The following is a 26,149-nucleotide window of genomic DNA, read 5'->3' as shown; positions in this document are numbered from 1 at the left end:
CCTGCTCTGCTGTTTGGTGCTCATGTCCTCACAGCTCAGAGTCAGCACCTCCTGGGGATGCTGACTGCTTCCATGCTGCCCAACATTTGTCCTGGTCTCTCCTGAGCCTCATCTGGCACCAGTGTGGCACATGTGTAACTCTAAGTGACTGTCAACACTCAGGGTAACAGGTCTGGGAGTGTAACAGCAAGATGTCACACACTTCCAGGTATTCCTTGTATCAGTAACGTTCCCAGCTCTACATCCCATCTCAACAGTGGCAAGTATTTGGAAAATTTATGCTCTGTCTTATACAAAAAAGAACACTGACTTTGCAGCCCGTATAATTTTATCGTAACAAAGTTTTTGCACTCAGAGCTTGCAGTCCTCAACCTTAATCTGGCATGCTCAAGCCTCTTTTGAGTACATACACCCTTTTTGCTTTTACAAATGACTCCTACTTCCCACACTGTTGATACAGAGGTATAGGAACATACAGATCTATCTATATGCTTGTGGTTTTGGACTGCACAATTTTCCTGTGTATCTCAGTGCTAGTGCAGTATACTGCTAACAGAGCCAAAATGGGTCACTTTCCCCATCAGAAGTAAGAAGTGCATTCATGAACGTTTAAAAATGACAGGTTACAGTTGCTAAAGGTCATGCTTTATAATGCATTTTCACTCCAGATGGTTCTCTTTCCACTATATACCCATGGGTTACGAATACATGGAAAAACATAGCTGTAATTCTTTTTAGGCTAACGGTTCAGACTTTCAGAGATTCAGCTGGACCCATGGGAAGAGTATTTTTAATACCTTGCATAGAGAAAAATTTTGGAAACCTATTTATAACTGTATGTTAATGAAAAGAAACAGTTTTCAAACTCACTTTAAAAGGGTACATTTAAAAATAGAGTGGAGCTTTATTCCTGGTCTTTTTCTTTTTCACTGAAATAATAAAACTTACACTAATGACATTTGTCTTGGAGAGAAATACCTCTTTGTATCAAGACTACTGCCAGATTGCTCAGTATCTGAATAATTTCTGAATAAAAAGGAAACACATTGTACACTTCTAACCCCAATCTGCAAGCCATTTATACTTCTTAATGTGATAACATTTTCATTAAAAGAGACAGGATGTGCACACATCAGAAATTGGCTTTAATTTGTCTGAATACATGATTTTTTTCAAGTGTGATGGTTTCCCATTGATCTCACTTCCTACCAAGATGTAATTAAAACATAAATGCGGAAATTAGAATAAACCTGGAAGCAGTTGAACAGCAAGGCAGTCTGAGAGCAGCAAAGTTGAGGTCTCAAATAAAAAACATATTTATGAGTGTATTTTTAGTATGAATAGATGAAGAATTTCAAAGCAAATTAGAGAGTTAGATACATGTTCCATCTAAAATTAACACACAAGTATTCAGGTGCAGGCTGCATTTTATAAGCTTCCTTTCAAAGGAGTCCAGGGGAATTATATCACGGACTTTATGAAGAGCAGAGCTCTATAATGAAAGTAGGCAGCTAAGGTAAAAAGCTGATGAAAGAGCTGTTCCACCTTTTTCAGACACAAAATGGACTCCAGCTATAATGAGGAACTTTTTATCACATATTTTGCAGATGAACATTTTTAGGTAACATGCACTCTCATTAATTTGAAACTTTTATCTTTCTGATTTTTCAGTCTACTCATTTTACTTTACTAAGTAAAATGAGCCTTTACTAAGTTGTAACTACTGATAAACTAATAGGCTTAATGAGCTATAGCTCAGCAATTACCTTCTTATAGCTCAGTAACTACCTTCCACCATGGAAAATATTTGCTAAAGACTACATTCCCAACTGAAACAAATGCATTAAAAGATCACTTATGTAGTTGGTAATTCTTGGGCAATTACAGAAAAGGCATGAATGTCAAAACATTCAGCCTGACAGAAATCAAGATTTCAGGGCATTTAAACCCTTCTGATCAATTGCTTTAAGATTATTTAATATTAATCTTTATACTGCCAGTAAATAGTGAAGCACTTCCTCCATCCCTCTAATAAACATGGAGACTTGTGGACACAGAAATGGCAATTCAGCAGAGTAAGAGGGGACATAATCATGGATAACATTACTAAAATCTTACTTCAGCTCTCTTCAGCATCTCCCACTTATTAAGTATCTTCATGGCAAAAACTTTATCTGCATTTTTCAGTTTTACTACTGCAACCTGGAAAAGAGAAATGAAAGACAAATAAGTTATGACAAGAAAATGCATATTGTTTTCATTTTTATGTAACCTTGCAGTTTTGGAGGTTTCTTCCTGAAACAAAGAACACATTTTTACTATGTACACAATACCACACCATGAAGATAGAAACACCTCAATAGTACAGGAAAATTTCAAGTTTATTGTAAGCTTTCATTATGTATCACGCTTTCCCTATGTATAATTTTTTCTAGGTGACTGTCAATGAAAACTGGCATTTCTGACCATCACACTTCTTGCTCTATCATACTGTCATGCAGCTCTCTCTGGCTCTATGCTTTTTTATTCCTGGACTTCAGTCCTACCCTCTAATTTAAATTTTAGACCCCTCAAGAAAAGGTAATGGCACAGCAGATTCTAATTTAGATTTTGGTTTTAGACACATATAAAACTGTACGTGTGCCATAAAACAACTTCCACTCTTGTTTCAAATAATGCACTAGGTTTTCTTCAGACGGAATGACTTCACATTTTTCCACCTGAACTTCAATGAGCTCTTTATCATGTGTGTTGTAAGCAGGAGGGAAACAGCGAAATACACAATTTCTAGAAAAGTAAAACTTAACAAAACAAGCCTGCCCAGCTGCCCCTCCTCTCCTCATAGCTTCTGAAACATTAGATGCCACAGGCCTCTGTAGTAATAAATTAGCAAAGTTCACTGACACCATCCTTTTCTGAGAATATTAGTTTTGTTTAGCTATAATATAAGGTAACATAGAACATTTTTAGGAAAGACGGAGGGATGAAGTTTACACAAACCTGTTTTCACAGTTCATGCTTCTCTGGGTATGGAAAGCTCAGTGTCTTAACCAAAATAGGTATGAAAGTGCCACAAACTCAAAGCTGCTGATCAGAACTAGAGCAGCATTATCATCCCAACTACAGAAAAGTTCAACAATCCCTACATTTCAACAACCATTCTCCAAATATCCTGTTCTGCCTCTTCCCTTTCAAAGGAATCTTAAAACTAAATCAGATAAAAGTTTATTTATGTGTGCATCTGGTTACAAACCAACATGCTGTCACACAGATTATCATCATCTTCATCCTGCAGGCCAGTGACAAAAAAAAAAAAAGAAGGTTGAACCCGACATTCCTTTCACCTCTTTCATAATCAGTAAACCAGCAATGTGTGAAGACAGCGATAACAGAAAAGAAATTACAGGATCAGACACTTTGAAGAAAGTGTCATGCAAACCTCTTTCAACCATCTTCAAATGTGTCATCAGCTACAACAGCCTCACAAACGAGGCAAAAGCGCAGGTTGAAGGACTGCAATACTCTGATGTCTAAACCAACGTGTATCTCACAGTGTAGCTCTTGCCTAGCTACAGATTCACAGACCAAGCAGCTGTCACTTCCCAGATGTGCATTACTGGCCGTGCTCCTGACACTGCTGCCTTCTGGAGTTGCAGGGGGAGGAAGCGGCACCGAGATAAAAAGAGGAGATAAGACAGAAAGGTACTACATTTATTTGTTTTGTTTACGGACTGGAATTTTTAAAGGTTACCTCACACGAGGCTCAAGTTCAGGTTTAGAATCCATCAAGGAACTTTCAAATTTGAAAAACAAAAAGGGATTATTACTTTAGCCTATAATATAATAATTTTAATTCATAAAGAATGTTTGCTCTGCTGTACATGGTAACCCAAGACTGAGAATCACAATTTTTTTTTTGAGGGAAAGATGAATCCTCTGCAGTGATACATAGCCCAGAGCGTGGATTTGATCTTGATTATCCTTTTGCTTTACTAGCTCAATCTCAGTTAGAAGCTCTGCTAAGCCATTATCCGCATCAATTTCTAATGAGAAATGGCAGGAGGAGAAAGCCTTAACATTGCACCTAGTCAGTATTCAAACTACATCCTAGATAACTTGGATGACAGGGACACCCCCGGTGATGCAGCCTGTGGTATGAAGCTACAATGTAGCTGTGCCCCAAAGACATCTAAGGGTTTTGGGACTCTTCCAGGGAAAAACTAAAATGCTGCTGCTCCTAAAGCTGAGTAGCTCCCACTGCCCAGCATGGAAAGTAAGTTTTTCCCCACCATTAACCATTGGAGTAGAGGAAGCCAGAGGCAGGAGACAATACAAGTATTTCAAGGCCAGTTTCAGGATTTAATTTCTTGCCTGTAGCATGCTCAGTTCAAGGCTGTGTTATTCTGCAGAGGACTTGGTTATTGGAAGACACACAGTAAGACTGCACAGCTGCCTAAATTTCCAGTCTCCTGCTCAGCATTCATTTGGACACAACTACAGGAGCTACAGCACTGCCTTTGGTGAAGATTTAGAACAAAGGCCTTCTGTGGCATGAACAAGGGCTTGGTACCTTCTTCAAATGTGTAACAGCATTGAAGAGTAACTAAAGAACAAAAACAGACTCATGTTTACCAGCTGTGTTTACAATCAGTCTGAAGCTTCTACTCTGTGAAAGCCATTAATGTTATTCCATATCAATAACCACCACACGCAAAAGATCACAGACATCATCATCATCTTCCTGCAACAACAGCATGTTTTTGGGGGTGTCTCATTGCTTTATGAAAGTAAATTCTAAAATGCTTATTCCAAGACTGTGAAAATAAAACCTGACACTTCAGCAATGAGCAGATTGATGTAGTTTCTAATTGTAACAAAAAATATTCTGAATCATGATTACAAACCCAGGCAGTGTTTACACATATACAGAGTATTTACTACCTACACAAAGGCACAAATACACACATAGTTTTGTTTTGATCTTTTCCCTTCCCCAGTGAAGCTGTCAAGCCTGAAGAAAGAATAATCACTCCTCTTCTAGTGATCCTGAAGTGTCTTGCTACAGGTACTTAGACTTTTTAAAGGTTGGGGCTTTTTTTATTTTCCTGTGAACAGCCTAAAAGAAATTATTGGTATGTGCTGATGTAAACATCTTTGGTTTAGTCAGATACAAAGTTTTTTCCCAGTCTTCCAACCATTTTCCATATTTCCCACAAACAGCACTCTAGTTTGGCATGCTGTCAGACACCTTCTGCCCCATGCTTGGCTATTTGTCTCTATGGTATTTGTCTACACTTCCCCTTTGCTTAAAAAGCAATTGCCTTATTCAGAAAAAACCTAGGATAGAACCTATTTAAGTTGAAATAGAAAGAAAAAGAAGAACAATACAAGTAGAGAAGAAGATTCAGCATTAGTGTTCTTGTCCAGCAAGAACAAGCAGACAAGAAAGAATGTTACTGTTCATAACTATATGACAAAAATTAGGAGTAACTAACTCATTCTCAAACTACAAAATTCATAATCTTCAAAATATCAACAATATAACCTCGTACCTGCTAGCATAACCATACACTGAATTTTTTTTTCAAAGCTGTAATAGAATCAACTGAAAATTTTGGTATTAGACAAAGCTTTCACTAAGCTGCACTTTTATACTGCTAAGGGACACCACTGAGAGCTGTTTCCCAGTTGCTTCACCTTTCCTAGTAGGATTTTTCAGCTCCCAAGTTTAAAGCCTTTTTGTTTTGAGTCAGATTTTTCAAACCTTGCTGCTCAAAGCCAGCACAATGAAACACTTGAAGCCCACATTATTAATTTTACCATGATGATTCTGCTCCTCCCCCAAGCAAAACATCTGTGTTTTCTAAAGACAGCACTCTTACATATAATTGTAAATAAGTAAATGTATGCATGCAGAGGGAACGGGCATGTGAATAATTTGACAAAAAGGAAGCCTTCTCAGGAGGCAGAAAAAATGGTAAGGGAAAAACAAAACTAGGAACAATGAACTCTTACAGTTATAAGCAGTAACTAGTTTAAACTACTTTTTGTCTGCATTAAACTTGTAAAAACAAAAAGGGAAATATTTCTTGACTATGCAAATTGAAGAAATTGAGTAGCGTAAAATCAAAATAAGAACAAGTCTGAGACTGTGCCAAAGAAAACCTGCACTAACTTTGTAGTCTACAGAATTTCAGAATTATGTTGATTCAGGAGACAAAAATTACCCCTCCCAGTAACCTAGAGCAACCTTGGTCTCATTTATAGTTTGCTGGAAAGAAAATACATTCTTTCAGATTTCTTAATCTGTCTCAGTAAATACAAGTATTGTGCAATTTAATATTAATATAGTTTTTTGTGGTTTAAGTAGCAGTAAAATTTGGTGGTCCTTTTTTCAATCTTGCTCAGATATTTACTGGTTATTTTACAGGAAAATTAGTAATTTCATATAGAACTTCTTTTCTTAGACAAATGTCTGAGTAGAACTTGTCTTTGCTAAGCTAAGTACTGCTAAGTATTTCCAAATATTTATTAAGTCCTACTTAAAGAACATAAAAACCCAAACATCTTCACTGAAAGAACTTCAGATTTCCCCTTACTGATGATTTTGACCATTAATAGAGTCATGCTATCATCCTCAGATAAGGAATTAGAAAGAAACACTGTTCCTAGAAGAGAAGAACTAACCAATTACACAGACTGTCCCCAGAAGAGGACGGGGAAAGTTACATTCTCACTGTTCATGGGATGATTCACCACAAAGAACTTCCTGAGAAAGAACTACGGTTTCTTTGTGGTTTAGCTGCTGTGGAGTTTGATGCTGATTTAGCAGACAAAAATGACTTCTCTTAAAAACACAATATAAAGTAGGTTTCATGTATGACCCTTCTGACAAGAAGGCACCAACATCAGCGATTTTTCCTATATTTAATGCAATCTGTACATGAACTCAGCTGCAACTCCTATGGTAGAGCACTGACCAAGACTAATCTTTCAAGCAGAAGTGTTTACATCAAAATGGAGATTGCAACATTCCCTGTGGCAGAGGTTTAGACTAAAGATAAATTAACCATGAGTAACTTCAGCCACCAGTCTCCTTTATAAAGAAGCTTTACTCCAAACAGAACAAAACCAGGAGTGATAAAACAGCTAAAAAAATACTAGGTTTTTTTGTTATTTTTACAGCTGCCCAATGATTATATTTGCACATAGGGATCAGAGGATGCAGTGGCACACACTACAGTAAAAATTCCTCTTCCTTACATATTACCTACAAGAGTCTGCTCTTCTATAATCACAGACTAACAAAGACTGATTTTCACTCAAGATGAAAACATGTAAGTGAACCTGAGAACAACTTTTCTCTGTCACATGCCAGAGCCTCCAGAAATCCTCTCCTATCAAAGAGAACTTCTATTTCCAAAGGCAATGAAGACTTTGATCAGAAAATCTTTTTCTTATTCTTTGGATTTAAGTTCATGTGAATTTTTAGGCAGTATGAAGCACCTCCTTCAGAAGCTTTACACACTATCCACATCTGCAGTATACTTGCCTATGAAAAACTCAAGGCACTGTTGTACATTAGATTGTTCTTCATATAGTGTACTGCATAAAAAAAAAGCTCATGTTCCCAAAAGAAATAAAGTAAATGGGGCAGAAAGCTAACATTTTAAAGTTTCCTCGACTTAGTGATCAACAGACTTGTCTGGCAACTTCAAATAAGAGATAGCTTATTCAAAAGCAGAAAAAAATCGTATGGTTTGACAGCAGAAGGTGACTACTGAAAAAGAAATAATGTCTGCTGAAGTTCTTAAAAGAAATACAGGGAAAACATTCAAACATTCATTAAAATAGAAAATTTAATGACAGGAAAAGAGAGATTTCTCTATGTTGCTGAAATCTCAGTGCCAATATTTGGCTATTTAAGCTGCTGAAAACTACTTTCAGACTATATAGTTATTAGGAAAATTAGCAATTACTAGTAATGATCTATACCATTAATTACACACTGGCCTCCACCTCCTGATTGCAAAGAATAAGGCAAGCAAATGATTTACCCTCAGACAGCTGAAACATGGTCTCTTAATCCATGTGAGACTGCCTGCTCTCAAAATTCACAAGATTTAAAATGAGCTGTCAAAGAATGTATAAAACAAGATGCACTGGCATCAAACATTATGTGGGCCTATAATATCCATTATGGCTAAATAATGTGAAAAATCTGTATATCAGTGTATTGTTATTAACTGTCTCTCCTCAATGCTGCAGGTTTGAAAGAGAATTATCCAAACCCTTCCACCTCCTTCTCACACATACCTCCCCAAAGGCTCCTCGACCAATCACCTTCAGAATCTCAAAATCTTCTTTATGCAGTCGCATCTGTTTCACTTTAGATGTAAAAGGTTTGGCTGAAACAAAGGGGAAAAAACAATAATTTAAAAAAAAAAACACCAAAAAACAAACCCATGCAAACATCAAAAAACAAGGTAACAGTAACACAGAGGAGATGCAATCAGAGGCCTAAAAAACAATGGATCATTTTGCTTATATACCTGTATATCCTAAAAGAATATAATTAAATTTAAAGCTAGAAATAATGAAGAACTAAGTCAAAACTGCTGTGAGAAAAAGGTTTACGAAGTATGCTTGCTTTTGCCTTCTCTTAATTTAAAAAAAATGGAGTCAAAAAGTCTATTTCATCCACATACTTTTGAGTTCAGACATCTACTGCACCTGTGCTATATAACTCTGATTGCAAAAGCAAAGTATAATATAATGAGTTCACTTTGGATAATATTAATTTATTTGCCAATCAGCCAAATAATACTGTATTCAATGAAAAAATAAAATGATGGTGAATGGTAAGTGGAAGGGCAATATTGGCCTACATAATGTATACTGCAATGTTTTTGAAAACTACTACTTCAACACAGGGAGCACTTATAAGTCAATTCTTGGATTTTGGAAGGAAGAACAGTCGCACTCATTATTAACCCATTCAGTGAAAAAACAATGTATTTTCAAGTTAAGCTTCATTTCCCCTTTTTTCTCCCCTTTTTTAAAATATATTTGAGAGCAGTAAGCAAAATAATGTATTGTATTTCAAACAGGTAAAACCCCAGCATTGTTTGCAGTAAAACAGTCTCAGAAGCACCATTCCTCTCTTTCAGCTCCATTTAGCACTACCATTATCCAGTCCTGGTTCATTAATACATGCTCTCTGCATGCATGCAAAATATCCAAGCTACTTATAACTCTACATCAAAACACACATAGCACAACCCTTGGTCAAAAAAAACCAAAAAAACCCTCAAAGTAATTTAGCAGGAAAAGGTGTTCTTTATAAAATTATTGTTTAAAGGCATGTTCAATACTTCACACAAATTAAATCCTATTACTAAAACAGATACTTCAGTAGATATGGTTCATACAAGAAGGCTGTATAATCAGGACTCAGATGGGTCTCAGAAACATATATTCAATTTCTGGCTTGAAGGCAGTCTAGCTCAATGATCTCAAACAAGCAACTTGAGATACTTCACCAAGTTTCACATCTATGAAAAGGGGACAGTATTTTTGTAAGTAGGCACTGACCATCACATTCCTGAATCACGAAAAACCCAAAAAAGCACATTGTAAAGTCACCATTTTACAAGGAGGCCCACAAAAACCTTATTAGCTTTCAGGGTACAGGGGCCCATCTATGTCCATTTCTCTCTCTACAGATGCTGATGGAATCAGTGCAGATTTATTTGCGGGGAAGAGTTGTAATAGGCACCCTATTGCAGAATAATTTGTTCAGAATAACATTTCTAAACAGAAATGGGGAACTGTGTCCAAAAGCTCCAAAAAAGCAAATGACCCTGAGTAAGAACCAAGTAAAACAGACCTAGACACATGTAAGAAACCAAATTTGGGTTCTCCTAAAATTCAGTACTTTCTCTTTCTAATGTTATTAAATAATTCTGCTAAAACCATATAATTAGATTTAGAACTTTAGTATTAATCAGGCAGCCCTTCAAGGTGCTACAGCATCCTTGCCCAAAAGCCTAATGCCTTCTATTCAGCAAACCAATCTTAGAAACTGAGTCAAGACACAAGCTACCTGTAGTTCTGATACCTAAAACCCCCCAGAAAATGTTTTCATCCTAGTCCTTAAAGTAGCTTTCTAAACCACATCTGAACAATAATGATGCAAAAATGGAGGGACTTATGTTTACAGCACAGCTCTACTAACATTCGTGGTACAATAGATAAAACCCTTTAAAAATCTCAGTGGTTCCAAAGTCTGAACCTGGCCTCCTTTTTTCTGAAATTTCTCAGATACCAGGAATCAATTCTCTCCCAGGAATTACATCTGTTCCAACTACAGGAACATCAGCATATAATTTAAAAAAACACACAGTGTTAGGTCCAAATAGTAAAGATGCAGCCATATAACACTGAGATTTTTCACAGTAGTGCTACTGTTCCTTTACATTTATAATAACTTTATTATAAATATTGAATTACAAAATTAAAATACAGATTTTATGTTACATTTTAAGTGTTGCTAAAATGCAGTTTAAACAGAAGTATATTACTCAAGTTCACAGAGATTCCCCAGACTTTCAATAATATTTTATTCCTTGAAAGAAAGGTCTTGCAGTAGAAAAGGTAATAAGGAAATGTCCTGCTTTACTTGGACAGCCTGAGCTGTGCTACACTAAGAGACTGAATACAAATATTAATACTACTGACAAATACTACTGAACAAATTAAAACAAGCCATTAGAGCCTTTTAAGTTGAAAAACAACTGATTGAAAACAAACATGTAGTTCTCAACTTCAGCATTTTCTGACCATTATATGCCTGGCTAGAGTACAAGGCAAAATATCTTGCTAACAAGCAACAGCATAGCTGTTTAAACCACAAAGCTCTTCTTCACTTTATATTGCAATTAAAGGCCTGTCATTCTTTAATTATTACATTCTGAAATCTTCCAGGGTTCCCATAGGGACTCTGGAAAAATAAACATCACTATAACTACTTCAGTAAAATAAAGATGACAAAAATAGGTTTGGAGTAGGTTAAATGATTTATAGTATCAGCATTAGCGGAAAAGTTTGTAAAACCTCCCTCCTCTGTAACTTTTTTATCACCTCTAGCAGAGATGTCAATGTAGAGCCAAGCAGCTTTTGGAAGATAGAGACACAGGAGGAGAAAAAAAATAAAGAAAGAAAAAAGAAAAAAAAAAGGAAAGGAAAAGGAAAAAAAAAGAAAGAATTGCCCTAGGAATGTGCTCCAAATAGCTTGTTCCAAAAAAGGTCTATTTGCTTTATCATCAATGTTGTTTGTCTACTGTGCAAACATCTGCTGCTCTTGTGGCAACAGCAATGTTAAGTATAGAAAACTTGGCATGGCCTGGGGTCTTGGAAGGCCTCTCTGCAGACAGCGCTCCAGCCATGGAGCTTTCCAGACTAGGAGGTTAACAGGCAGACCCTTTGCAACCAGTTTGGCAGTGTCCTATGTGCCTTATGGAGAGAGCAAACCGTCAGGCCAGGGAATGCTTTTCAAAATAGTGTGCTCCAAGGGGTCCCTGAAAAGGAGATTTGCAGGAACATTGCCCTCATTTACATCCCCATCTCCCTAAACAGAATCAGCACTAAGTTAACACAAAACAACACCCTCTTTTTCTACAGGAGCTGTGGTTTCCTTCATGGTTGATATGAGAGTGACACACTTTCTTTGAGGATTTTTGAGAGCAAGAGGCAGTATGGGCATTTCCTTTGGTGCTTCATTCAGCCTACAGAAATACACAGGGGCATAGCTGACTTTTTCCACACACACACATCCCTTTTCAAAGTTGCTAGCCATGTGTGATACGGATTAGGGAGCAGCAGTTTGCTGTGCTGAAGAGAACTCTTCCTCCTCCAAATGAGGGTAAGTGTGGGCAGCCTGACCACTGCCTCTGCCTGCTGGTTTTCAACTCAGTAAGAACTGGAAGTTCATTATATAAAACTTTCCAGTATGTTCTCTATGGCCACATACATACACAATGTCATGCACAATGTTCACAGAGACGGCTCCTCTGAAAAATATTCTATGTTATCAATCTCCATGGAGGAGATGGAGAGATAAGGCTCAACCTATAAAATCTGTTCTGTGAAAATACTTGGCCACTCCACCTGGCCAGTACTTCCGATCTCACCATGCCTGGGAAAACTGCGCCACCACCCTCTTGGCAAGATTCCTCGCACTTATTCAATCAATTATGCGTGGCAAGGAAAAACAATCTCCCAATTTGCCCTCAGGGTGACCAATGTACTGATGAAGCTAAGCTGAGTTTTCAAACAAGGTGAACCTGCCCTGACGATTCTTTCAATTGATTTAAGTGTCTGTGGGTCTTTCCTCTAGTCTTCATTCCATTTATGCTTATAATGCATACAAAAAATAAAATTCAAATAAAATTCAATAAAATTCAAATCCTCAATAAAAGGAGAATACTACAAGTGTTAGAAATTTAGATTTTTTTCCAGTTGAAATTTAACCAGAACTCCATCAAAAGTAACATGTTAAACACATAGAAAAAACACTCGGGAGGAGTCTAGCTGCCCAGTCAGGCATGCAGAGGAACATATGTTCTACCCCCTGGCCCTGGAAAGGCAGGATTTCATTATAATTACAACAACCATCCAGCAGAAGAGAGGCAAAACAATGGGATCTGCAGTAGTGACATTGAGCTTCAACAGTCTGTTTATCATATTTACAGTGGGGAAGCAGTTATTAGCATTACTTACAGCCTATTTAATTCTTAGGGGTGATCTTGGAGATACAAGTCCACACCTTCTGAAGAGCTGACACAGTTGACAGTGACACAGTTGCCAGCCCAATGCAGTTTAGTATTAGATTATACCAAATTACATCAAAATAGTAAAACAGCTGTATTGGATGCTTTATTAGTAAAGTCAGTCTCATGCCCTGCCTTGCTCCATTCTCCTTCCAGCTCTAAGTTTCTGTCTGCAGAGTTTGGGCAGGGCTAGCCCTGGAATTCAGATTTTCCCAAGCTAACCTGCTGGCAGGTTCCTGCTTCTCCCTCACCTCCCAATGCCCCTTTCCTTCCCCAGCATAGCACTGAAGTGAACCAGGGGTGCTGCAGGCATGGGTTGAAATTGAACCCAAGTGAGATGAAGATCATGTTGATTGTTAAATAAAGTGCAGCAGATCTGGAGCAGAAATTGGGAATGTGTCCCCACAACTGATTTAGATAGAAAACAAAACATAACAGGACAGTGTTAAGGAATTCCTCTCGGTGTCTTGCTGATGCTGTATTTGCTTTTGGATAAACAAGCTGGCTAACTCTGCTAAGACTGAAGACTGTACCTTCGACTGACAGGTTGCTGTAAGATAACCATATCTTACTTCCCAAATTACAAAACATACTTCCTTAGTGATCCAGGCATTCTTCAGCAAACCCAGCCTTCTGCCCACTGCACTGTTCAATGTAAAATGACATGTCAAGCCAGAGGTACAGAAATTAAGGACTGTACCCACCAGAATTGTCAACAATGGTTAAAGTTCATTCTGAAGGAAATAGATTGGGAAAGAAAACATGGGAAACTAGTCACTTGCCATTTCAAGACAAAACCTCCTTTGCTTTGCTAGCTATAAGTATTTATTAAAATACATACAGAGCTTCCCCATGCAAAGGAGAAAAAAAAGCACATAATCTAAGAGATTGTCATTAAACTTAATTCCAGAAGGCTCTCTAATTCTTCCTACTTCAGTCTTTGGGGGAAAAAAATCCCAAAATTCAACCACCCCAACAAAAAATCCCACCACAAACCCAGAGCAGAATAATATATTGACATCTCTGTTTTTGAAAAGAGTTCTGCGGTTTTGAAATTTCAGCTAAATTCCTGAAAGGAACTTAACAAGTGTTTCTACTTTACAGGCTTGATCCAAACCTAAAGTATTTATTTTCCACTGGCTTCTATCAGCTGTGAGTATGAAACATGTAAATAGCATTTCTGAGTTAAGACAGACCATAACTGAAGCTTTCAAAAAACTCCAGAAAGGAGGTGTGAGAGAAAACCACTCCCAAAATAAACAATATTTCTTGAAACAAAGGGGAAGTAATTGACAATAAGCCAGGCAGAGCTGCTTAAAGCATAATTTGAGAGGAGATGGAAAAGAAATCTCTCCTCTCCACCCACCAAAGGTTGGCAGAACAGCCAAGAAAGCTTTGTTGCAGTTTCTGCCAACTCTCCAGAGAAAATCAGGGTGAAACACTGTAGTCAACAGAGATAGCAGCTGAACCACAGAACATTAGTCAAGACAATGTAAAAAATAAAAGCCACAAATACCCTTCTCAGTTTTAACAGTTGGGATTCAGTTTTCACTCCTTCAGAACATTTTTAACATGTTTTTCCTGATGAACAGTTAAGTGCCAGCATCTCTAAGTACAAGTTAAGAATTTGGCATTTTCCAGGAATGAGAAGCATGCCCACAAATTCCTGTACTATGGTATAGACAGACACAATATTCTGGATCCTACCATGTTTGCATCAAGGTCAAATAGAGACCATCCAGACATCTTTGGCTGCAGCTACCACAAAATATTCTTCAACAGGAACTTTAAAATCAGGGAGAAAAATAAAATACCTTTTGCAAACATACCAGAGCAGTTCTGGTGTTTCCTTCCCCAGACTCAGATGAAAAATAATCCCTGTGTTCAAGAAACACCCACTGCAGATCTGGACAACACTTCCATACCACATCAAGATACAGCCATTATTTTATTGTATTACCATTCTTTCTCGTCCCAAGAATTTCAGTAAACCACCCCGTGTTAAAATACTATTATACAAGCAGCAAAGTGAAATATTGAACTTTGCTTCATCCTGCCGTGCATTGGAATTCTACAGCAAGACTTAAACTTATTGTGCTACAAGACTCCTGTTCCACCTATTAAGGAGGGTGGAAATGCCCTGGGAGCAAATCAAGAACAGCCAGGAAGAAAGTGCTGTGATATTTAAAAACCCTGAAAGGCTAAAACAAAGAAGAGGGAAGAAAGTGGCCTTACACTTTATCAAGCAGAACACTGCCTTGACTCCGTCCCTCATGCTGCTGTCCCAGAGCTAACAAGTCAATTAAAATCACACTTCCGACAGTCAAGCTTAAACTTCACATTCCCCAATGTCTGACAAATAATTCAGTATGCTGAGTTAGTATGTAATAATACCATACTCAGTATGGTATGTGACTGCCAAAAAATGCTGGACATTTCAGCTGTAAATTAAATCAATAGTAAGACCTGTCTTTTGAATTACTAAATGATCTGAAAAACCAAAATAAAACAGGCATCAAAAATGAATACTTTAAGAAGAATTTTTAGTTCTTCAAAGCATTACTTTTTATTATGTAAAGCAGGTATAACACCTTATAATCTGACTAGACTCTGGAAAAAGAGCTGTTTGTGGAACATTGTGTGTTGATGAATATCAGAGAAAAAAATCAAACATTGTGCAATAAGTAGAGCATACAGCCACACTTCAGTGAGGGAGGGGGAGTAAAAGAAAATAAAAGGGGAGGAAGAATGTGTAGAGTAACAGCTCTTTACTCTGAAGACCAGCTACTGTTATAACCACAGCTAAGACCTGAAATATGTACTCTCTCAAAGCAGTGTGGATGTATCAGTAATTTCATCGTTTCCTTTATTCTGCATTTATGTTTTCACACCCCTCGTGAATGAACTGTTGAATACGTATTTGATTTATAATTCAAATAATTCTCTCAATTAAAATATAGAAATGAACCCTCTAGAAATTCTGGTGCATACTGTACTAACATAGAAATGTTTTACCAGAAGAAAGCCAGGAACTTTAGTCCACTGAATCCCCTGCTCAGCTTCCCAAGTATTTCACAGCATTGCAGAAGTCTCCATTTCTGATGCTACAGAAAGAAGTATTTTAAGGGATACTGCCTTACACTCCCTTCTTTTACCTCCCTTTCACCTCAGAATTTTAATTAAAAGAAAATAGTTATATAAAGCAAATATACTGAGGTCAGACATTTGATTTATTTTTGCTGATACTGAGAGTCTCATTACATCTCACATGAACAACTAACATTACAAATTTTTGCTTCTGAGGAGAAAAAAAAGGCTGTAAAAGCTCTGTAAAACTTAAAGCACTTTTAATCATTTTTAATTAGTTAAATGATATGCTCTAATCCTTGTGAGAAGGTGAGCGAGCAGTCTCTCCACAAACTTTCCTTCTCTAAAATGACTCATTTGTGTAGCCATATATTCTCAGCCAACACTTACACCTAGGACTTGTCAAAATGCATACCTGTCAAGTCTCACGCAGCACACAAATGATTTGAGTCCTGTCTCTCACTCCTCCACTACAGTGGTTTTCCTCTCAAATTCCCTGCAGACACTTCCCACTGAGCTGCAAGGGCTCTCAGGACAGTAATGCAGCCAAACCCAGAACAGCAGGTAAATTCCTCTTCAGGATGTCTCTGGCAGGTGCCCATTGTATGAACATGAATATGTACCAACATACCTTGTTTCCTCTTTAAGAGCATGGCATAAACCTGCCCATAAAGCACTTCAGCTACTGCAGGCTCCACTGACACTTGTTTGTATTTGCATCGCAACACAGCTCAAAAGCCCCAAGCAGAACCAGAGAACTTGTACAAATCCATATAATTACACTCCTATTTCGGCCCTTATAGACAATATTATATGAAGTCCTGAATTAATGACATTAAACAGCATTTCAAATCTTAAAATAAAGTTAAAATTCAGAAAAGCAAAACCAACTTCAATTTAATGTATGTCAAATGGAAATACTAAAAACTATATTGAGCAGGAACTTGGTGCTGTGAGAAAGAATTTTGCCTATGTTGAAAGAAGATTCATCTCCACAACTGCTTTTTAGTGAAATTCCCAGTTCCTAGTCACAGAAGAAGAAACAGCTTCCGTGTCTCCACAGAAATTGTTCCACCTGGACAGATTAAGCTCCTCTTCCACTCATACCTTTTAAATGCTGTCACGCTGTACTATTTGTACTGTAAGGACTGCAAACTGCTCATTTGCTTGCTCCTTGTATTTCAAGCTGGGTAATCCAATTGAACAGGTACATTATTGTCTGGTTCTTTTGCACTGACACAAGGATAAAACTACTGTAACTCAAAACAAAGTCATGTTTCAAGAACTGTTCTTAGTTTTGTGACATTTCGGGGAGTTATGACACCAACAGCAGCCCTTTATTAAAGAAACCACAGTCTTTAAAAGTCTTTAAAAGATCCTAGAACTTCAGCACTCTTCCAGAGTTACCTTAAAATTAATGCACCTAAAATAAAAAATAAAAAAAGTAATTTGAAAGTTCAGTACCATTAAGATGTAAATTGCCTGTAATAAACTTGATTTGGCCCACTTGAGAATAAAGACCACATCATAAAGCTAAAGTACCTAGCTGTGCACCAGATCCGGCACTCTATTTCTCAACTACAATCATCTTCACTTTCTTCCTGATTGAGTGATCACTGTAAAATAATGCTGATTAAGATATTTTTATTTTGACCGCACTTCACCTCATGGCAATTTTAATAATTTTCTCTTCAATGCAGCTGAATCACTAAAACCTGTTGCTATTGCAAACCATTCTCATTAACATAAACCAAACTTTCAAGAGAATCTTCATTTTGAAGAAGACAAATACATTTCCCAACACCTGTAAGCAACCTACAATAAACATTTTCTGTACGCAGGAAGTTCCTACATAAACCACATTTTTCTGTGAGCACACATGCAGGTGTCAAGACATTCTTTTTTGTTTTGATCCACACCTTCTTTGTATCACCAAGGTTGCAGTAAAGAATGATTCTGGAACCCAGAGGATGGATTTAATTATTTATGAAACCAAAGAGAAACTTGCACTTATTGTTTAGTAAGTATCTTGGTTCTGGTTTTTTTGCATCCTTAATGCTTATGTTACCCATACATAAAATGTTTTCGAACCACTCTTTCAGGGCATATTGTTTCAAACTGTCCCTTTAGAATTCCTGAAGAATAAAGTGGAGAGATTCACTAATGGCATACCTGAACTGACTTTTGGACTACTGAGCACCTCACTTATTTCAGTACTCCTGTCAATGACAAATCAGAAATAAGAGACCTCAAACCTATGAACTCCTACATGCACATATTTGCAATTATCTCTGAATAATTTTGTAAGAAGATATAATTGTTTGGATTTATTTATCAACTTTAGATCAAAAGAGGAGGCCACAAGTGAAATTAACAATGTTTCTGTAAAAGATCTATTGGTTCAGTTTCAAACTACAAACTAACCGAAAATAACAATTAGGCTCAATACAAACTGTTATTCATCTTCAAGTTCTAGACATATTTTCAAAATTTTGTAAGCTTTTTCTCCTAAATACAGACAGGAAAGATGGTCTTATATGAATCTGATATACTGGAGAAGAAATGTTTTGCAAGTTGTGATCCTAAACACATAAAATATCCACTGAGCTCTGAAAATTCTTTGAATGCTTTTACCCAAGTTTTATCTCAAAAGTCTTGTTTACTAGAAACTTAAAAGGAAAAGTCATGGCAAGACATAGCACACACAAACAAGTCTGAGATAAGTAATGGGATAATACATTTTCAGAAGAGTGCAGAACATAAATTCTTTAATTTCTAAAAAATAGCAGCAGTTTTAAGGAGAGAGTCATTTAGTTACCTCAATAAATCAACCCCACTTCAGAAGAAGGTGACATTCAAAAATTATAGTTAGTGCTTATAATTTTTAAAAATTATCAATCTGGATACTTCATAAAAACACTCAAATGGAAACTGCACTCTAATAAAAATAGATTCCTGGGAATAAGATATTTTGCAAATATAAATCATAATTAAGTCATAAGCAAAATGAATGCTAGAAATCCATCACTCTTTGGAAATTAGTTTATAGAACATTTGGTCTATGAAAAATGTACTTGCAGGGATGTTAATTCATAGCTCATATTTTTACAAATTTCTTGTTCCACAGACCACAAAGGAGCAAGTTAAGAAGAAACTTACAGTAAAATGTAAGCAAACGAATGTATATTTCTGTTATGGATAACTTATGTTCCACACAATATGACAAAAACCATTTTGTCAATTATTTCATCATCTTTCCTTGCTCAGCAAGAGCCCTCAGTTCAAATACCTGGTCATGACACCTCTACTTCTAGAATTGAGCAACATATTAAAGTAGTGACAGCTTAACAACAGTGTGAAAGATGGTCAAAACTTTCTCCAAATTCTGTGAATTTTTTAATACTCTTCTGTATGAAAACAGCACTTTTAAACCATTTTTGGCATTTGGGTCTAGTCCCAGGTCAAAGCTCGATTACTTGCATTATAACCCAGTGCACTCCCTGCCTATTAAAAAACACGAGAAGTGCAACATTTCCCCTTCCACAGTCTGAACACTGGGTTTTTTTCTGATCTCAAATCCTTAGAAAAGTGTGGCAACTCCTGCCCTCATTAAGACCTACTTTTAGATTGTTAGTCTGTGTTTATTCAGAATTTACCACAAAATATTCCTATTAGTTTTAGCTTGTTTTCACAACATTGCTCATCACAAAAAAATAAAAAAAAAATTAAAAAGTTAAGTTTCTCGTTTTGAAATTCTCTAATCATGTCTTAGTAAATAAAACTGATTTCTGAAACTAATGTCAAACATTAGTGGAAAATGAGCATTCAAATGCAATACATGCAAGAATTCCAAATGCATTTCCCCCAACAGCTCTGCCTGAACTCATGCACAATTGATGCCTTTTCTTTTCTATCCATACACTGCCAACTTTCTACTCTATATTAATATTTCCTTCCACCCAAATTTTTCTCTCTTTATCATAAAAATGAAATATGCAACTGATTGTTTGAACATTCTCAGTTTATCTCAAAGTGCATTCAAAAACCATCTGTACAGTAAAAAACACACACCTGGAAAACCCGAATTCAGTCCGGATATGGTAACTACTGTAAACGACTTTAACAATATTCATTCAGAGGAAATGGGCTGCTTATCTAGCTGCTGAAATGGAAAGGATTCTTTCATACAATAAGGTATTTTGGGATTATTTTATTGTTATTTTTCAAATAACGATGGCATATAAATTCAAAATTTTATAACCAGCAACAAATGGAAGGCTGGTGTTTACAATAGCCATTGTGTACACAGCCCATAAAAGGCAAACAAACCAGAAGGGCAGAATGCAGTCCTTACCAAGGCCTGTAACAGAGGTGGTATTCAGGAACATTTGGGTTTCATCCTCTAGACTTACAACTGCTCTTAGAGAGATGTGGGTTTATAATTAAACAAATAATTTTTACTAAGCATCATCACCACCAACAAAATCTGTTAAACATAAATATATATGACTTGCTGTCAGGAAGGTGACACAGATTGGAAAGAAGCATCACTGCTGCACATGTGTCTGCATCCAGGTGTCCTCATACCTTCTTACCCTTCACCTGACTTGAATCAGATGTGACCCAGTGGAAGATGTTTCAAAGACAATTCACTTTTTGCACATTCTGCAAAGGTAGGTGAGTGGCAGGAGACACTCCTAAACCCACACAGCCTACAATAGCACTCCCCCTTTTACTCCCTAATCCCAAGGGAACACCCTGGGAACCAGCCACAGGGGTGGGAGAAGACATCTGCCCACACAGGGTGCTGGAATTGTGACAAAACCTTTAACTCAGGGACTCCAGTCAAGTACAAAGCACTACTAACAAAAAATCACATTTTTTACTCACTTCTGCTCACAGAATTACTTCTGAAGGTTTGTTCTTTTCCTGTTTTCTGGGGTTTTTTTAAGCATGAGTCTGTGCCCAGACTCTTTGTGGAACCAGCAGATACAACTGCATCAATACTAAGTATTCCCTTCGCATCATTTAGCTAACAAATAAATACACAAATATTTTGCATAAAGTTTGGGCAATTTAGATTGCCCAAGGGTCACAACTTTTCTGATTTACTATTTCTTCTGACATACATACATAGAAAAGATGATTCACAGGAAAGTGAGATCTCACTCTATAAAACTGAGAAATCTTTTTCTAGAAACCTGACATCCACAGAGTATTTCTGGAAATAGGAAAATAATTTAATACACATTAATTTTAGAAATAACTGCAGTGGGTTTTCAACATGTCTTGGGCCCAAATCCTCAGAAGAATGCAAACATTTACCTTCTATTGAAATCAGCTGGACACCTGTGACTGCATAACTGTGAACTTCCATGCAAACTGCCAACTTCAGACACAAGAGAATTACACAGTTGTAAAATTTACTTGTGTACACAAAGACTCATTACAAAAGAAAGGAAAAGAAAGGACACTTCAGAGAATGAGAATCGAGTATTCCCTTGTACACTAGAAAGATGTCCAAGTCCATAAAAAGGGAGTTACGAATATACACAACACCCTCAACCTCCTCACTTCTCTTTTGGTTGGTACTTCATTTCAATTTTTAATTTATACAGAGGAATACACAAAATTATGATGACAGGGAGCATCTTAATATGATATATCATAAGAAATGTTCAATACATTAATTTTATTGCTTTTAATTGTGATTGTTTCCTGATATAATAAAACGGGTATTTACATACATATAACTACTAAGGTCTCACCTTCCAAAGACAACATAATTTGAACTTTATATATAAAATGATTACATATTAGACTGAGTTTAGTTGTGTATGTTAACAGTTACTATTTCCTCATGTCATGGTTCTGTAAAGTTACCTGGAGCTAAGTTTAAAATGAAATTACTTTCCTATAGTTTCTGAGTATTTCCAAGTACATCACTCATACCTTTCCATCAAACATCAACTTACCCACCTAGCTTACAATGAAGTTGTTGGGATCTTCAATATCAAAACTGATCCAAAATCAAGCTTTTTCAGATGACTTCCAAAAGCCTTGCACAAGTTCTTTCTACTGGAATCAGGTACTTCATGTTCTAGTCATTATGGGTTTTCCTCAGTTGGGATTTTTTTCTCCCCTCCCTGCGATTTCTGCATCAGTCATGGTACAGTGCTTCCCCTCTTAAGTGTTAATCCACAGAGGACCAATATTCACCACAGAGATAAATCTTACTGCTTCCTCCCTTATAAATTTCAAATAATGAACCTCCCAGTACTATTCCAAATGTCAACAGAATCTCTGGCTCAACACAACAGCTAATTTAAATCTACTTCTGTGTGAGAAAGAATGGAAAATGCTTTTGTTTTAACCCAATACAAGCACTTGATTTGATTCATGCTCAAAGATGGTAGCATCAATATAATCACAGTAAGCATAAAACCTGCAGATTATCTTTTCATCTGTACTGTGTTAAAGTAGTTCTTTACCAACTCAAGATAAATGGATGTCTTTTCCTTAAAATTCTTCTGGATCTCAAGAAGAATCCAGCTTGAGCTGGAGAAACTGTGACTGTCAGTAACTTGGGCTGCTAGTCATTGAAACAGACAACACTTGCTTTAGCTTCTCCTCACTCATACCAACTGGCAGTACAACTTGCCCAGGCTCCATCTGTTAAGATAAGAGCTACTCATGCTGCAGTGTTTTCCCCAGTTACAATTACTTAAGTACATTTGAGAACAAATGTGAATTCAGTATTTGAGGAAGTTACTGGACTGACAAGTACTTGCTGACTGAAATAAGGACAGAGCAGGTTTCCCACAAGGCACTGACCAACATGTCTGATCTGAGCAACATTCCTACAAATAAAGGCATTTCAGTTTTTTCGGCTCAACCAAATCACACATATCTCTGCTGATGCTAGTAAAAATATTAAATAAACAAGAAAATGCATTAGATACACTTCAGTCAGCAAGGCCTAATAAAACTTATTCCCAAGGGCTTGAAGAAGTAAAGAAAGTAATTTCTGACTCATTACATATTCTAGTCAAGAACACAGAGAATGAACACAGCTCCAGAAGATGTAAAATGAACCAGGAAAAAAAAAAAAAAGACATTTCTTTTTTGTAAAATCTAAACTCCACATCCAAATTTACCTCCTGAATATATCTGCCTCGCTGCCTGAAAGCACAGTGGCTGAATTAAAGCCTGACAGATGAGTGCCACTGCAGGATGTCAACAGGTTACTGAAATTAGCAGTCTAATCACCAGGGGACTAAAAAATGTACACTCTGCAGCTGAAAGTCAACCTATTAACTTCAAACCATGTACAGTCAAAAATAGTGTGTGGGCTGAAATTTCCTTACAGTGACATGAATCCCAGTAAACAAACAGGCTCCTGCACTAAAAAGGAAGGAACAGTGACAAGGAAACGATGATATAGGTAAGTGAAGGAGTTACAATCAAGCCTGCTCCTCCATCTATCCCCTTTCCATGACTGTCCATACGTAATAGGGAACAGTCTGTGTTAACTGAGCTATCAAAAAACTTATTTTTATACATACATAGATATATACATATATATATACACACACATATAGAGATGGATGGATGGATGGATGGATGGATGGATGGATGGATGGATGGATGGATGGATGGATGTGTGCACCCACACATACATATGTATAAATACATTCCATACAAATATGTATATTCTGCTAAATGGAAACTTCCACAGGAAGGACATGCCTATAGGTAAGACCAAGTCCTTACCTCCAAACAAATCTCAACAAAAAGGATCACAAAGGGAGTTAAAAAATATTCAAATTTAGATGCTCTCTTAAGTGGCACCATCTGTTTTCTATGGGAGATGAAGGGAATAGCTTGAAACCACCATGATATTTGTTGGGAGGGACAGCACAGCAGAGCATAAGCAATCCAGGAGGATGCCAGAATGAGCTGATAATAACTTCCTTCTCCAAGTGATAAAGGAACCAAGAAGTGCTATTAATGGTGTTGTGGCTCAACCCCAGCAAGCAGCCAAGACCTTTTTCTCATCAAGAAGGAGGGCTTGGTGTGGAATGTGAAATTCAAGGGCATCCTTGGCTGCAGGAATCATGAAATAGTGGTGCTCGAGAGCCCTTAAACAGTATATAGATATTTTTTTAGTACGAAAAAACTCTAAAATGCCTTCTTCTGAAATGTTCCATTCTCTCCTAGAAGCACCTAAATTCCTATGAATATATACAATTACATAGCCAGATGAAGGTATTTATACATAAGTTACAGAATCCAATGCTAGGAAAGTAATAAGGAAATAAAAAAACCCACAACAAAACAACAGATGTCTCAGCAAACCTAAGGATGAGGGCAGTAGTCAAGGAAGTCCTTTTTTAAGGCCCCAGCTGAACCCAAGCACAAAGAAGGCAATTTTGAAGCACTCTAAATAGACTTCACCCCCTCAGTCTGTACTGTGGTCTGTGAAGTGAAGGAAGTGTAAGTTTACCCCAGTCATATCCAAATTCTTGTGGCCCAGCCTCTGCAGATAGGAGAGCACCATCAGAAGAAATCAAAGAAAACCAACACTGAACCAATGTATTTCAACACCTGGCCCCAAACCCAGCAGACAATAGCAGCCCTCATGTGCTGACAAAACAAGAAAAAATTCTTCTGTGTCCATGTTACAAAGGCTTGATCTCTTCAGCTGATGCCATCCCTGTGTTTCCACACCAGGTGGGAAGTATGCCTCACCTGCTGCAGAGCTACAGCAGAGATGAACAGAAAGAAAAATATCAGATTTTAGGATCTGGCAGGGTTTCTTTAAATATAAGTTTACCTGGAAGTTGGAAATGTTAGTAGAAAGTAACAAAGATAAGAGGATCACAACTAACAATCAAGATCCTGAGTTTTCAACCAAATTCTGAAGGAAGCAGGAAATGGAGGTACAACAAGGCATCTTCTCTTGTAATGAAACATGATGTATTTTTTCTGGACACCACAACTACAGTCCAATGTCACCACAAATGACTTGTATCTGTTCTTAGAGGACCTGAAGTGCTGCAAGAGAGCCTGTGGTGGTTGGAAAACACAGCATCAGTGGAGAACCTAAGAAGATATGGTGAAAGTGGACACAAAAGAGCATTGTAATGCCACTGTGCTGACAGGATCACACAAAACTACATTGTATTAGATGTATACAATGTTTACAGGGAAATCCAAAGCTGAGGCCCTTATGCTATGTCCATCTTTTAGAAGAACGTAAGGCAAATAACTCAGACTACTTCCTTTGGGCTGTAAAACAATGGACATTGCCAAGTTTGAATGTCTGTACAACTGCAAACAAGTTTACTGTATCTGAACAAAAGAATTTCAGTATCTACTTAGTATTATCTTTTTTAGATTAAAAATGAGTCTGTAAGTTATATATTTTCTTGAAAGATTATGAACTATTTCTGAAAATATGACTGGTTTAAATACCAAAGATTACAAATTTAAAGAAAATGTAAATATAACTACCCAGACATCACATACAAGAATTTCCTAATTACTAGCAGTAAGTTTTATTTCATTCAAAAAACTGATGAGTACATTAGAGAATACTAACTAGTAAATTAACCTAAACAAACTTAGTGTACAAAAAGAAAATATCCCTCCATGTGATGGCTAGCATCTGTGAAGCTGTGTACATAAAAGCCATCAAAGGAAAAAGCACCACCTTCCTTGTGCCTCAAGTCTAATATACCGAATATACTTAAAGAAAAAGTTAGAAGGAATACTGTTAACATATCCTTACGCAGTTTCTTCTCAGAGACAGCAAAATGTCTTCTGGGTTTGTTTTTTGGGGGCTCTTTTGTTGTTTGTTTTTTTTAATTTGTTTATTTTCATTTATTGTAAGCAACTAAACTTTAACTTCCCTCTTTGAAACACTGTGGCCATTGAAGCTTTGATAAAGTGCAAAAGAGATTTAAGGAAGCACTCATGACTGATGTCACCAGGTTGCCTTCGAGGGCATTTCCACATATAATCTGCATGATCTGCCATTTTTCCCACTACCTAAAGCCAGGTAGAGAGAAGGAACCATTACCATGACTTACTGGAGTTATGCAAGTTTTTATGGTGATTTGTTTCCCAATTCTTCCCTTATCTAATATAGGTTGTAGATAAAAATCTCCCCTGAATCCTGCTTCTGTGCCTCCAGGAAAAGGAAGCCATGCTTTGTTCCCCATCCCACA

At 37.0% G+C, this 26,149-nt stretch overlaps 1 protein-coding gene across 9 annotated transcripts in view; it reads right to left on the bottom strand.

Moving 5' to 3' along the window:
* The window catches only part of CDC42BPA (CDC42 binding protein kinase alpha), a 198,322-nt gene that overhangs the window by 114,735 nt on the left and 57,438 nt on the right, over positions 1–26,149 (bottom strand). For all 9 annotated transcript variants that reach the window (XM_088053753.1, XM_088053752.1, XM_088053750.1 and 6 more), the window contains exons 3-4: positions 8,317–8,408; positions 2,119–2,202 (exon numbers count right to left, since the gene is read on the bottom strand). In XM_088053753.1, the coding sequence (XP_087909879.1) occupies positions 2,119–2,202; positions 8,317–8,408 (176 nt within the window). The remainder of the gene's footprint in view (positions 1–2,118; positions 2,203–8,316; positions 8,409–26,149) is intronic.

The sequence above is a fragment of the Pseudopodoces humilis genome, chromosome 3 (genome assembly GCF_049639895.1).
Source record: "Pseudopodoces humilis isolate 2021_Gansu_Grassland_sample_001 chromosome 3, ASM4963989v1, whole genome shotgun sequence".
Classification (NCBI taxonomy): Eukaryota; Metazoa; Chordata; class Aves; order Passeriformes; family Paridae; genus Pseudopodoces; species Pseudopodoces humilis.
Note: the sequence above shows the minus strand (reverse complement) of the source record. Positions and strands in the feature narration are given on the sequence as shown.